Source organism: Tupaia chinensis, unplaced genomic scaffold (genome assembly GCF_000334495.1).
Source record: "Tupaia chinensis unplaced genomic scaffold, TupChi_1.0 Scaffold000165_2, whole genome shotgun sequence".
NCBI lineage: Eukaryota > Metazoa > Chordata > Mammalia > Scandentia > Tupaiidae > Tupaia > Tupaia belangeri.
The window spans coordinates 2,464,543-2,477,685 of NW_006159640.1; the positions used below are offsets into that span (position 1 = coordinate 2,464,543).

General features: G+C 40.0%; 1 protein-coding gene and 1 non-coding gene across 3 annotated transcripts in view; both read left to right on the forward strand.

Moving 5' to 3' along the window:
* USP24 (ubiquitin specific peptidase 24) overlaps positions 1–13,143 on the forward strand; it is a gene marked incomplete at its 5' end in the record, with an annotated part of 162,154 nt that overhangs the window by 43,072 nt on the left and 105,939 nt on the right. For both annotated transcript variants that reach the window (XM_014586891.1, XM_027770887.1), the window contains 7 exon segments: positions 1,710–1,745; positions 2,103–2,168; positions 6,224–6,289; positions 9,447–9,521; positions 10,068–10,226; positions 11,310–11,424; positions 11,659–11,762. In XM_014586891.1, the coding sequence (XP_014442377.1) occupies positions 1,710–1,745; positions 2,103–2,168; positions 6,224–6,289; positions 9,447–9,521; positions 10,068–10,226; positions 11,310–11,424; positions 11,659–11,762 (621 nt within the window).
* Positions 3,819–3,953, forward strand: LOC114007418 (small nucleolar RNA SNORA48). The gene has a single exon (XR_003549047.1). It is a non-coding gene; the product is annotated as a small nucleolar RNA SNORA48 (small nucleolar RNA).

Consider the following 13,143-nt stretch of genomic DNA (forward strand, 5'->3'; position numbering starts at 1 on the left):
CCCCCGCCCCCTGTCTCTTTTGGCAAGAAAAAAAAAAAAAAAAAAGATAAAGTTGTATATATGCTATAAATCTCTCTCAATTTTTGAAAAATATCTTACCAGAGGGCACATACACTCACCATAGAGAGAGAAAGCACTCCCCATGGGGAATGGTCGCGTTGCAATCCCTTCTCCTCTCTCTCTCTCTCTCTGGGTGTGTGTGCTTACTGGAGAGAGAGTGAGCGGGAAGGTGAGAAGTCACCCCCAGGGATATGGCCATGCCTCAATCCCTTCTCCATTGTCCTCCTGGGATTTGGGGACTCACATACACACACACAGTGTGATTTTCAAGCTGCCAGGTCTGGGACTTGAACCGCACTTGGTCATGTGGAAGTCCAGAACTTTAACTACCATGCCACCAGCTGGCCCTCCTTTTAGGATTTCGGGCACAGACACACACCCCCAATATGATTTTTCAAGCTGCTGAGTCTAGACTTGAACTGTACAGTTGGCGATGTGGGATCCAGCTGCCTTAACCACCATGCCCTGGCTGGCCCCCGAATCTCAGGGTTTTTGTTTTTCTTTATTTTTGGAGAGATTCTTGCTATTGAGAGTGTGCACTCACCAGACTGACAGAGAAAGACAGAGACAAAGTGAGAAGTCACCCTCCTGAAGGGAGATGGCCACACCACAGTTCCTTCTCCTCCATTTTCCTCTGGGGATTTTGGGCATGCACGCACACATACCTGGCATGAGTTTTAAACTGCGAGGTCCAGGATTTGAACCGTGGTCGACTACATGGGAATCCAGCGATGTAACCATTATGCTATCTGCTGGTTGTTTGTTTGTTTGTTTTGTTTGTTTTGAGAGGTTTTTCGTTATAGGGCGTGTGCGCTCGCCAGACAGACAGAGAGAGACAGAAAGCGAGAAATCACCCCCCAAGGGGTATGGCCACACCGCAATCCCTTCTCCTCCATTCTCCTCTCGGGATCTTGGGCATGCACACACACATGCCCAGTGTGAGTTTTAAGCCACCGGGTCCGGGACACGAACCACGGTCGACTACGTGGGAGTCCAACAACATAGCCATTACGCTAACTGCTGGTCCCAAAGTCCTACACATCTTTAAGTTAAAAGTTAATCCTTAGTTTATTTCTTCTTCTTTTCTTTTTTGGAAATTTTACCAGAGGGTATCTATGCTCATTAGGGAAGGAGAGAGAAAGAGAAAGGAAGAAAGTATCACCCCCCCCACACAAGTAAGGAATGGTCACACTGCTCTCTTTTCCATCTCTCCCGCATTCGGAGATTTGGGGCACACACATGTATGTTTCCCAAGCTCCTGGGTTCAGAACTTGAACCACACAGTCGGACATGTGGGGTCTAGCTGCCTTAACCATCACGCCATGGGCTGGCCCCCAGTTTCTAAAAATAAAATTAATTCAAGTTCTCCTGCACCTTGGAGACATTAAGCAACGGATCTCAACTACCCAGAAATGCATATATGTTCCACATCATGGCAGTTCTAACAAAATATAGATTCAGAGACTTCCAAAATTATACACGGTAATGTCAAAGACTCACATTAGGATATAGTTGGAAAACCCTTTCTAAATCTTTTTACAATTTTGGTATGTTTTTCCCATAATTTTTCACTTAGGATAAAAGAAATATAAGGATTAATGGGGAAGCCTTTATATTACCATCTCAATTTCTCTTTTCTTTTCTCTTAGGAACCTCATGGATGGGTTGTGGATTTGGTAAATAAGGTATACAACTTTTATTGATATGGTCATGTATGTTTTTCGTATTCGAATGAGAATTCTGAGAGCTTGACAGTTTAAGCAAATGGCAGCTACAGGGAGTAGTCAGGAATTTTTCCCAAGGAGCTAAGCTTTACGGTCCCTTCCCTTTTTGGTATGTACACCGTGTGCAGGTGAACACCAGCTTTCGGACATGGCCCATCACCTGCGCTGCGCCACAGGGGCGTTAGAGTTGCTTTCATGGTTACTCTCTGGAGACCACGATACAGAACAGGGAAGCAGTGGAATGTTAGCCTTAGTTCCCTGCTTACATTTGTTAATGTATAGCGTGCTAAAATCGATTTTACATTTTTTTCTCTTCAGTTTGGAGAATTAGGTGGATTTGCAGCAATCCAAGCCAAGCTTCACTCAGAAGATATAGAACTTGGGGTAAGTTAAACCACTGTCTGTACCCAGTATGGATGTTACAAACAGGGGACCGAGTCTGGGCACGTGAGGTTAAATGTCATTTTGAAAGGTAATCCTTAGAGCAGATTCCATGGTTCTAATAACCAAAGAAATGTTTACATCTAGTCATAACCAAATTTCCATGGAGAGTGTTTGGTTTTTTACTTCGTTATTTTCCCTTTCCCCGTACTACTTTTCTCTTAATTTATGATGATTACATGAAATCATCTTACTTTTTTTTTTGTTTTTTTTTTCTTTTTTCCTCCCCTTACTCCCCCAAAATTATCTTACATTTTAAAGACAGTTACTATATGTGGCACCCCTAATAATTTTATGATTCAGGTGATTATGTCAGTCAGAATTTATAGTATCAGGCACAAATAAATGTATTTTATTTTAGCAAGGTTTCTTAGTAAGCTTTTTGGTATTACAGAAAGTTACGGATAACAAAGGGCTATAACAAGGGAACTTAGAATCACCCTTCGGGTACAGTTCCATTATCTTCTCATGTCAGCTTCATTTTCTCAAAAAAATTAAACCTATGTAAGCTGTGTAACTTAATCTTTAATTCACAGACTACTGACTTGTTTGTAGTTCTCGGGGTAATTCATAATTCAGTTAAAAGCTGTGTTTCAGTATTGCACTTGACATGTATGAGACATTGTGCTGGCTACCGCAGTTTGATCAGTGCAGAAAGGATGTGGTAAGATAAGGTATCTAAGTGTTACAAGTTGTTCTTACAATAGCACTTATCCCTGTGGGACTGTGACTAATGGGCTCCCATAGTCCCTCTTGGGATGAGGGAAATAACAGTGGTCAGAGAGAGAGATTGATGGAGTGCTAATGGACCAACTCTTTCTTGTTACCCAGCATGTATCCTGAGGGATCAGATGTCTGCCAGATAACTGACGTTGACCAGGGAGCTGATGCCGCCTTCCCTAGAAATTAATTAGGCTGTTGGACTATGATTCTGATCCCCCATTGAATAGATCAAGAATGTTGGGAATGACTTTATTGACCTGGAGGATGATAGGTAGTGACTTGAAAAGCGAAACAAGACTCTTCAGATCCAGGGTTGTTTTTTCCCCCTCAGCTTACTCGTTTGTCAAGAACTGATTATATTGGTCATTGGGCAAGAGCAGGAATTAACTTAATTTTGAAAAGTGTTAAAATATTGACTACTTTCCTGCCAAGTCAACTTATTAAAATCATAACAGCAGATCAACCCCAAATATCTATACTATGTGGATGAAAATTTCCTAAGGATAGATACATAGGAATCTGAGTTTACCTCTCATTGTTATTTTTAAATGTCCTAAGACTGAAAATCTTTTTCCTTAGGAAAGACCAGTTTTTAGGACAACAATGTTATTTACTACAGGCAGTGTAGACTTATGTTGTTAGGTTGTACTAAGGAGATGGTAAAACTCAGACAATAGAGAGATTCCAGAGTTGAGACTCTAATCGTAGCAAACGAGTATAATTAAAATTTCATAAGTACCTAATTTCTGACAAGAAGGTAACTGTGTTCCAGAATAAATTTAGCCTGTATTGTAAGGCTTAGTACAAAGTCACATATTTTTGAATTGGAACAACATCACTCACAGCTGCACCAGTTAAAAATACCTGTACAGTCCCCTGGCCTGGTAGAGTGGCAGCTGGCTGGCGGTGCTCATGTCATACCAGCTAGGGACAAAGCAAACCCTTGTTTATCCCAGCTTGGCTTTTAGTCACTGCCCATTCCCAGTTCATGTCTTGGACACATGGATATTTAAAAACAAGGCAAAACCCGTACAAAGTAAGAAAGAAAAGTTGCCTGTTCTTCCATGCTACCTGCCTACCTACCGCCCAAGTAATGGCTACTTATTGAATGCAAAGCCTTTTGACTTTTTCCCATGTTTGCATAAGTCTCCATGTGCTTTTCCTATCTTTAAAACTTACTTATAATCAAGTTATATCCACTAGTATATTTTTACTTTACATTATATCATGGACATCTTTCCAAGTTGATCATATTAATGTTTTTGATTCCTCCAGTATATTTCTACAAATAGTGTACCTTAATGGTCACTTATTAATGAGCACTGGGTTATTTCTTTTTGCTGTTACAGAGAGTGTTCCTTTCTGTGCATGTGCTACTGTTTCTGAAGCATCAGTTCCTAGAAAGTGGGATCACTGGGTTAAAGACCGTGTGCATTTTAAAATTACTAATGCCAGCACTAAATTCTTTCCCAAAACCTTGTACAAGCCTATATTCCCCCAGGCCTCTTTCATAAAACTCTTGTTACTGCTAAATGTTTTCAACATTTAATTTTCACATATAATTAACAAGAAAACAAGGTTTTATTATTTAGTTTGTAATACACTGGTTTCTTGTGGACTCGAGTATTTTGTCATATGATATTGACTGTTTGCATTTTTTCTGTATATTGACTGAGTTATTTAGGTCTCTGTTGGTCTGTCTTATTAATTTTTAGGAATTCCTTTTCTATGAAGCATATCAGTACTATATTTGTGTTTTTAATATACTTTTTCTCCAAGTATTTTGCTTAATAGCTTAAAAGTTTTCTAACTTGCTTAGAGAATGTTCCTCCACCTCAAAATTATAAGCTTCTTTTATACTTTATTAGTAGTTTTTAAATATTTGCTAGAGGACACATGCACTTGCCCAGGAGAGACGCAGAGAAAGGGGGAGGTGAGAGCATCCCTCATGGAGGATGATAATACCACAGTGTTTTCTCCTCTATTCTCCTTTTGGAATTGTGAGCATGTGTGCACCTGCCCCCAGCATGTGTTTCAAGCTGCCAGGTCTGGGACTTGAACTGCGCTGTCAGACGTATGGGATCCAGTTGCCTTAACCACCATTCCACCATCTGGTCCTCTAGTTCTAAGTTTATTTAGAATTTATTTTTATATATTGTGTAAGATAAGGATCTAATTTTATTTTCCAGATAGGGAACCAATTGTAAAATCCTCTATTGATTCAGTCCCTCTTTTCTTACTCTTAGTACTCACTGGCTTAATTATATATCAAAGTCCCACGTGTACCTGATTGTTACTAGACTTGTGTTCTAGCCATTCTGTGATGGACATGTATTCTTTGATCTGTGTCTATGCTGCTGCTCCACTATTTTAATTATTAGTAGCACCAGTTCTTCCCAGTTATCATGCTTTTATGGAAATTACTTGATTATTCTCAAACCTTTACTCTTCTGGATATAGTCATGTCAAGTTCTCTTGCAGAAAATTCCACTCAGGTCATGGTTGGGATTGTGTTAAATTTATACATCAATGTGTGGGGTTGACATTTTTACTACTGGTCTTTATCATTCAGGAATGTAGTATTTCCCCATTTTGAGGGGGCCGCCTTTTATGTATTTTAGTAAAGTTTTATAACATTCCTCAAATAAGCCTTCATTGCTGTTTGTTAACATGTTTCACTCCTTCTCCAACTACATTCTCCTTTTAAGAAATACCTTTTAGGGAACCAGCAGTTAGCGTAATGGCTATGTCGCTGGACTCCCACGTAGTCGACCGTGGTTCACGTCCTAGACCCGGTGGCTTAAAACTCACGCTGGGCGCATGTGTGTGCATGCCCAAGATCCCGAGAGGAGAATGAAGGAGAAGGGATTGTGGCGTGACCATCCCCCCTGGGGGGTGATTTCTCGCTTTCTGTCTCTCTGTCTCTCTCTGTCTGTCTGGCGAGCACACGCGCCCTATAGCGAAAACCTCTCCAAAAAAAAAAAAAGAAATACCGTTCAGTACCCTACAATGTAAACTTAAGAATCATTTCATCTAGGTTTTCAAAGAAGATTTTTGACATATTCTGATTGAAATTACATTAAATTTCTATGATTTAAATGAATTGACATCTTCATATGAGTTTTTCCTATTCAAGCCAGTAATTTGTCTACATCATTCATTCATGATCAAATCATTATTTTAATTTTTCTCTGGTGCATGTAAAGGGACTTGTTTAATTTTTAAACAGGAAAAAACGTCTCTCATATTTATTTCTCACCTTGCATTTTCCCTAGGCTGTGTCAGCATTGATACAACCCTTAGGAGTGTGTGCAGAGTACCTGAATCCCTCCGTGGTACAGGTAGGAGTAAGACATTTCACATTGCTTCTGATCTTAGACATGCAAACAGAAGTTTTATCAGGTTTTTCTTTATTGTATTTCTTTGTTGTATTTAATTCAAAGGAACTTTCTTTTTCCAGATTAACAACTGTGCTTTTTATCTTCCTTTTCATAAATTTTGTCAAAGGGTGCATGCACTCACCAGAGAGAAGAGGGAGAGGGAGGAAGCACCTCCCAATGGGGTATAGTCACACCTTGATCCCTTTTCCTCCATCTCTTCATCCTGTCAGAATTTTGGTCTTGGACACACACATGTACCCCATGAGTTTTTCAGGCTGCCAGGGCCAGGATTCAAACTGTGTGGCCAGCTCTATGGGATCCAGCCTTGACCGCTGAGCCACCAGTCTAGCCCAACAGCTGTCCTTTTAGTAAAAATGTTATCAGAAGATAAGCAAAAAATGTTTAATAATTTTTTAAGATTATTTATTTCTTGTGAGAGATAAAGCAGCCCAGCAGGGTCCTGATGCTTTGACCCACCCTAGCCTTCAGCCAGCCCTGGACCATGGGTAAGCACATGCCCATGGACTCAGAATTACCTGCACTGAAGCTGGGACCCTTCCCATTTACCACTGCGCCACTGTCCAGCCCTAAAATATTTAATAATTTGAAGTATAGGGGGACCTCTGACGTTTAAGAAGGTTATTTACCTTTTCAATTTATCTCACTCTCTTTTTTTTTTAATGTGTTTACTAGAGAGCATATACACTCACCAGAGTGACAGAGACGCAGAGAGAGGGGGAGAGGAGAAAGCACTCCCCAGGGGGATAGTCACGCCACAATCGCATTTCCTCTGTCTCTCCTTCCTTTTAGGAGTTTGGGTATGCATGCACACATGCCCGGCTTGCGTTCTTTAGTTGCCAGATCTAGGGCTTGAACTGTGCAGTCGGCCATGTGGGATCTGCCTACCTTAACCAACACCCCATGAAGCAGCCCTCAGTTTATCATTTTATCAACTATAATTCTTCTTTTTTTCATTTCCTTATCTATGAAGTAGGCTAATACCCCTGTTCCTGTCACAGGATTATTTAAGGTCAGTGCCCTTCTATATTAAATGAGATCACTTTGGAGCAGTTGGCTAGGCTTAGTTACAAGCTGAGTCACTCACTCAGTTACAGGCTAACCACTCACTTCTGAATAACCGTAGAACAGTACATCTGTGTGCTTTCCAGCCTCTGTGGAGTTAGAAGTCAACAGGTCATAGAACAGTCAAAACTGTGAGTGTTCAGTTTTCTGATGGTAAAGGCCCATTGCACTTCTTGTTTCCATTTCAATTAACAAGTTTTGTTGAACAAATGTCATTATTGAAATACCTCTGTTTATTATTTTCTTTACAATTAAGTCTGTGAAATGCGTAACTTTTACACAGATTTTTAAAACTACCATAAATGGTTTTGAAAGCACAATGTTCTCAGGAGCAATGTTTTGTGTGCCGTTTCTTCTTTCTCAGGTCAGACTGACTTAGAGCCATTTTAATAAAGGAGATACCTTTTTTTAGTAGGTTTTGAAGTTTCTATCATTTCTAAATGTTAAATGTCAAGGTAATTCTGCAAGATTTTTAAATAAAATAGGATGACTATATATTTCTTTATTCTATATATTAAACTATAGAAATAGCCACTGTCCTTTTAGCTAATTAAGCATATAAATAAAACCATTCGTTTTGTAAGTAAAACACTAAAGAGGCAAAGTGATTGGACTGTTTAATAATTTAATTACTGGTGTTTCAATAGTGCAGGTTGGGATTAGATTTTTTTTTTTTTTGAGAGGTTTGCTATAGGGTGCGTGTACTCGCTAAAGAGACAGAGGTAGATAGAAAGCAAGAAATCACCCCCCAGGAGGGATGGCTATGCTGCAATCCCTTCTCCTCCATTCTCCTCAGGATCTTGGGCATGCATGAACACGCACCTGGCTGAGTTTTAGCCACCCGGTCGGGGACTCAAACCGCAGTCAGCTACATGGGAGTTCAGCGACATAGCCATTACGCTAACTGCTGGTCCCAGATTTTAAATGCTTACTCTTTATGCATTGCTCTGTGGAAGGGAATTCAGCATAAATATCCCAGCTACTAATTAATATTAAGTTCTTGATGAATTCCAGATTTTGTTTCTGTAAATGGAATGAACTTTAAAAAGAGTAAGAAGTATGTGACTTTTCAACCAAAGCATTTATATAACTTCTTTAATTATATTAAACTACCTAAACTTAAATTCTTTCTGCAATAAATTCATTCTGTGATACACGTTACTTGACTTAAACTAACAGTTATCTCTGCTACTTAGAAATGTATGACTTTGGAAGACTTCTTGAACGTCTGTTGCTCGGTTTCCTCTTCTGTAGAGTGGTGATAGTGATAATACCTATCTCACAGAGTTGTCGTGAGGGTTAAGTGGACTGGCACTTGCTGACAAGAACGCTGTGCCTGGCCTCTGAGCCGTAACAGCCCTCAGTCCATACTATGCAGCCGGCAGAGTGTAATGAACAAAGTCTTTCAGAAGAATTGCTGGTGTCGTTTTAATCCATTGCTAATGTATTCTTGGTTTGACAACCAAATATTATCTATCTTCTTCCCTTATCAGCTTGGTTTTTACAATTATTTCACTCATTATAGATGGAAGTGGTCATTTATATCTAGCTACTATTTAACCACTTCTCAATTCTGTTTCATTATCTGTAACCCTTCTGCAGCAGAATGTTGTATGAGTCTTATCTGTAAGCTTCATTCATATCAGCAAGCAAAAGTAGTTCACGGGCCAGCCTGTTTTGTGTGGTCTGTGCTTGTATTCACTTTTAAAAATAAAATGCAAAATACTTTATTACAAAAATAATACCCATGCTCCTAAGCTTCATGTTTTGAAAATCCATGTTCTCGGATTACTAGTCAAACCTACCCACATAAGATGGTAATGACAGAAATTGCACTTACCTTAAAGAAGCTGAGGCACAGAGTTCGTTAGGCTTCACTTGGAGCAGTACTCGCTGGGTAGTGGTAGCTTTTATACTACAGTTCACATCTGCTCCTCTCACCCTCTCCTTTGTGAATTGTCCTTCAAGAGTAACTCTGCTCTACTTTTGGGAAGATTCACATGTTTTCATTAACTGTAGCATTTTATTTCTGCAGCCCATGCTGGACCCAGTCATCCTGACCACGATCCAGGATGTGCGGAGTGTGGAAGAGAAAGACCTCAAGGACAAGGTACGTGCTGTCTCCCACCAGGTAGGCCCTCACACCAGTTAGGCCATAGAAGCAGAAGTAGGACTCGGCAAGGTTCACACACCTTTGCTCTTTGGCTTCTGGTCACATAAAATTTACATCAAATTAACTTTATATTTCCTAACCCAAAAATGCTATTTCTGAAGCACAGGTGGTTGGTGTTACCTTAGTCAGTGGAACGGATTAGTCTTCTCAGTGACACCATTCAGAATTTTTCTAATAGGATTGGTATAGAAGAAGCTTTAAAATCATGCAGTGTTAAAAGCTTATCAAAAGTTGTTAGAGACAATTTTAACATTGAAATTGAACATGATACGAGTTGTCCACCATGAATTTCTCAGACCACCCTTTCATTTGCTGCTCACCCATGTGCTCACCTTTGTATTAGAATCAAAATGCAGTAAACTGGCCATGCAGAGTATCGGATACTGTGAGGCCATTGTTACCCTATGTTCTTCTGTGTGTGGTAAGGATTGTGGTCAAAATGCTTTAAAAATTCCTTTTTCATTTTGTTTTTATTAATAAAAGAGACTGGTTAGCATTCCTGAGCTCTTGTCTGCCATTAAGTTACTTTGCATGCGCTTCCAACCGGACCTGGTGACGATCGTGGATGACCTCCGACTCGACATCCTCCTGCGCATGCTGAAGTCACCGCATTTCAGTGCCAAGATGAATTCCTTGAAAGAGGTAAGTTTTCTGTTTGTTTCTAGAAGACTTCACTCACAGACTGAGTTCTGCCAAAACTTATGGTTATTAGTATAAAAATGTTGGGAAATCAAAAGTATATGATGTGTATAAAATGGTGTATGTTTTTAGTGGTCTGTTAACAAAGCCATCTTACGTGTATTACTTTCAAAGTTCATTCTGTGAAACTTTTCAAATATTCAATGTTTTAAAAAATTTCTAGAATGTAATCTCTTACATGGTCGGAGATTTACATTTAACTTAACAGGCGTAAAACTTAAACTAAATCTTCTAACTGGGGTTGGGACAGAAATAAAGGGACTCCAGTGGTGCTGGTCTAAGCCGAGTGATGCTTTTTTAACCGGGGTTAGATCCACACAGACAGCGTAGCTGGTTTTGGTGAGTGAGAAGTGGAGCCATTACAATTCAGTTTCCCCTCAGGTTTGCCTTACTTAGGACTCTTTGCCGAATGTGAAATGAACTCACCTTGAACTATTTTATGCCGAAAGAGAAATTTATTAGGAGGAGGCTGAGCTGTTTCACATGAATAAAAGATTAAATAGCCAAACCATGAAAGGGCAAGGACATCCATGGACAAGAGGAGCTGCTAGAACTTGATCCGGCCTGCTGCCCAGGCTCTCTTCCAGTCTTGTCTCTGCTTTTATGGGCACGTTGGCCTCCTTCCATCTCTACCTGCAGGGTGGCATCTGCCATGTGGCAGAGATCGTGGCCATGGCTAACTGCCAGGTTTCAGATGCCAAATTTGCCGTCACTGCAGAGGGACTGACCCACGGACTCTTTCTGAGCTCTAGTATAGTATTTGGAGGATGTGCCCTGATTGGAGTTAGGGTAAGGTGCTCATTCCTGAGCCAGTCAGCAGTGGTCCAGGGCACGGGAGCTTTAAGAATGACTCCATGTTCTTTCTAGGGACATCACAAATAATAGTCTGTTAATTTCTAGGATCTGGCCTTTGATATCTTTTGATTCTCAGACCACATTGTTACATTACAAAAATTACAGATATTACATATATGAGGATTTCCATTATTCATGTCTGATTCAGCCACGCTATTCCTGTCTTTTTAGGTAACCAAACTAATAGAAGATAGCACTTTATCCAAATCTGTGAAGAATGCTATAGATACAGACAGATTATTAGACTGGCTAGTTGAAAACTCAGTTCTGTCAATTGCACTGGAAGGTAAGTAAAAAAAAAAAAAAAAAAAAGGGAAAATTACCTGACACAATTTAAATAATATCTTTTGCATAAAAAGTATAGACATGTACTTTGCTTTAACTTTAAATAATCATACAGTAAGTTATGATTAAATAATCTTATACCAGTTACTATTGCTTTGAAGTAATATAACAGAATTGTGTTTGGAGCCTCTGTGCCTGCTGGATCTTGCTTCTTCTCTGGTGTTTCTTCCATTAGGCAACATAGACCAAGCACAGTACTGTGATCGCATAAAGGGAATTATTGAACTCCTGGGCAGTAAATTATCTTTAGATGAGCTCACCAAAATTTGGAAGATACAGGTGAGTTTATCAGAATTATTTTGCCTTTTCCAGACATTTTTTGGACTGCAGGATTGATAGGCAAGTAGTGAGAAAACAGGGACATGGGACCTCTATCTTGCTTTGAGTCAAGTAGCTAGCTGTACCTAATCTGCTTTACGGTTTCAGGTTTTAAGAAGATTGCACAGCTATAAAAGATCCCACTACTCCCAAGAAGTTGTAAACTTCCAGTCTAATCTAGTCTTCTTATTTCTTTGATCACAGAAATCAAGGACCTTCCCTAAGGTTACACACCAATTAGAGGCAGAGCCAGGAATGAGTGCATGACTTTCCGTTATCAGTCCACTGCTGTTTTCACTGCATTTATCAGTTTTCATGAGTAATTTTTCCTATTTAACCCTATTAAGTGAGGGTGCTAGAAATATTTGAGCTTACAGATCTTACCTTACTGGGTCTCTATGTAGATTTTCTTCATTTTTTTTTAAAGTTTTTGCAGTGTGTTGTGTACACTAACAGGAGAGAGACAGAGAGAAGGAAAGTGAGAAATCACCCCCCCACATCCCCAGAAGGATAGCCATGCCACAATCCCTTCTCCTCCATTCTCCCTTTGAGATTTTGGGCACGCCCCGACAGGTACCCTGCATGATTTTCAAGCAGCCGGGTGCTTGAGCCATGGTCAGCCATGTGGGAGTCCAGTGCCTTAACCACCACACCACCTGCTGGTCCCCAGCCCAGTGTATTCTAACAGTCACTTCCCTCTCTCTCATAAATTATTCTCTTCTACTTTGTCTTCAAATATTAGGGATTTTTTTTTTTTTGCAAGTAGAATCCTTAGCTCTTTTCTCACTATTTAAGCTTTCATTAGTCAGTTTCATCCACTGACTTTGACTATATTTGTAGCTACTGACTGAATTATATCTCTAACTTAGACTTCTTCTTGCCCAGTGTAGTACATTTAAATAAGTTCCTATTATACCTTTGTGTATGTATCTCATTGGAAGCTCAAATATTTTATGTCCAAACCTAGCCACTCTTCTCTGTTTCAGTGGTAGTATTCATCTAGTTGGAAAGGCAGAGAGGAACCTGTAGTGGGCCTTGAGTATATCCATTTAATCACTGTATCAGACCGAATCTAGCCAGGAAACTGCAACTGTGCTTTGCGTTCCAGAGAAAATTGCCCACAGGGCATCGTTTACAAAGCTGTGGCTAAAGTGAAAGAGACCCAAAGAGAGAAGTAAAGAAAGAATCCTGGGGAGCAGAAGAGAAAAGAGGGTTGTTTAGTCTAAGGAAAAGAAGCTGCTTTTAAAGGTGCTTTCCCTCAGGAGCTCACCCGTCTGAGGTGTCGCCAAGGCTTCTGGATTCTCTCGCTGCCTCAGCCAGTACATGCACCTACTCTCAGCCT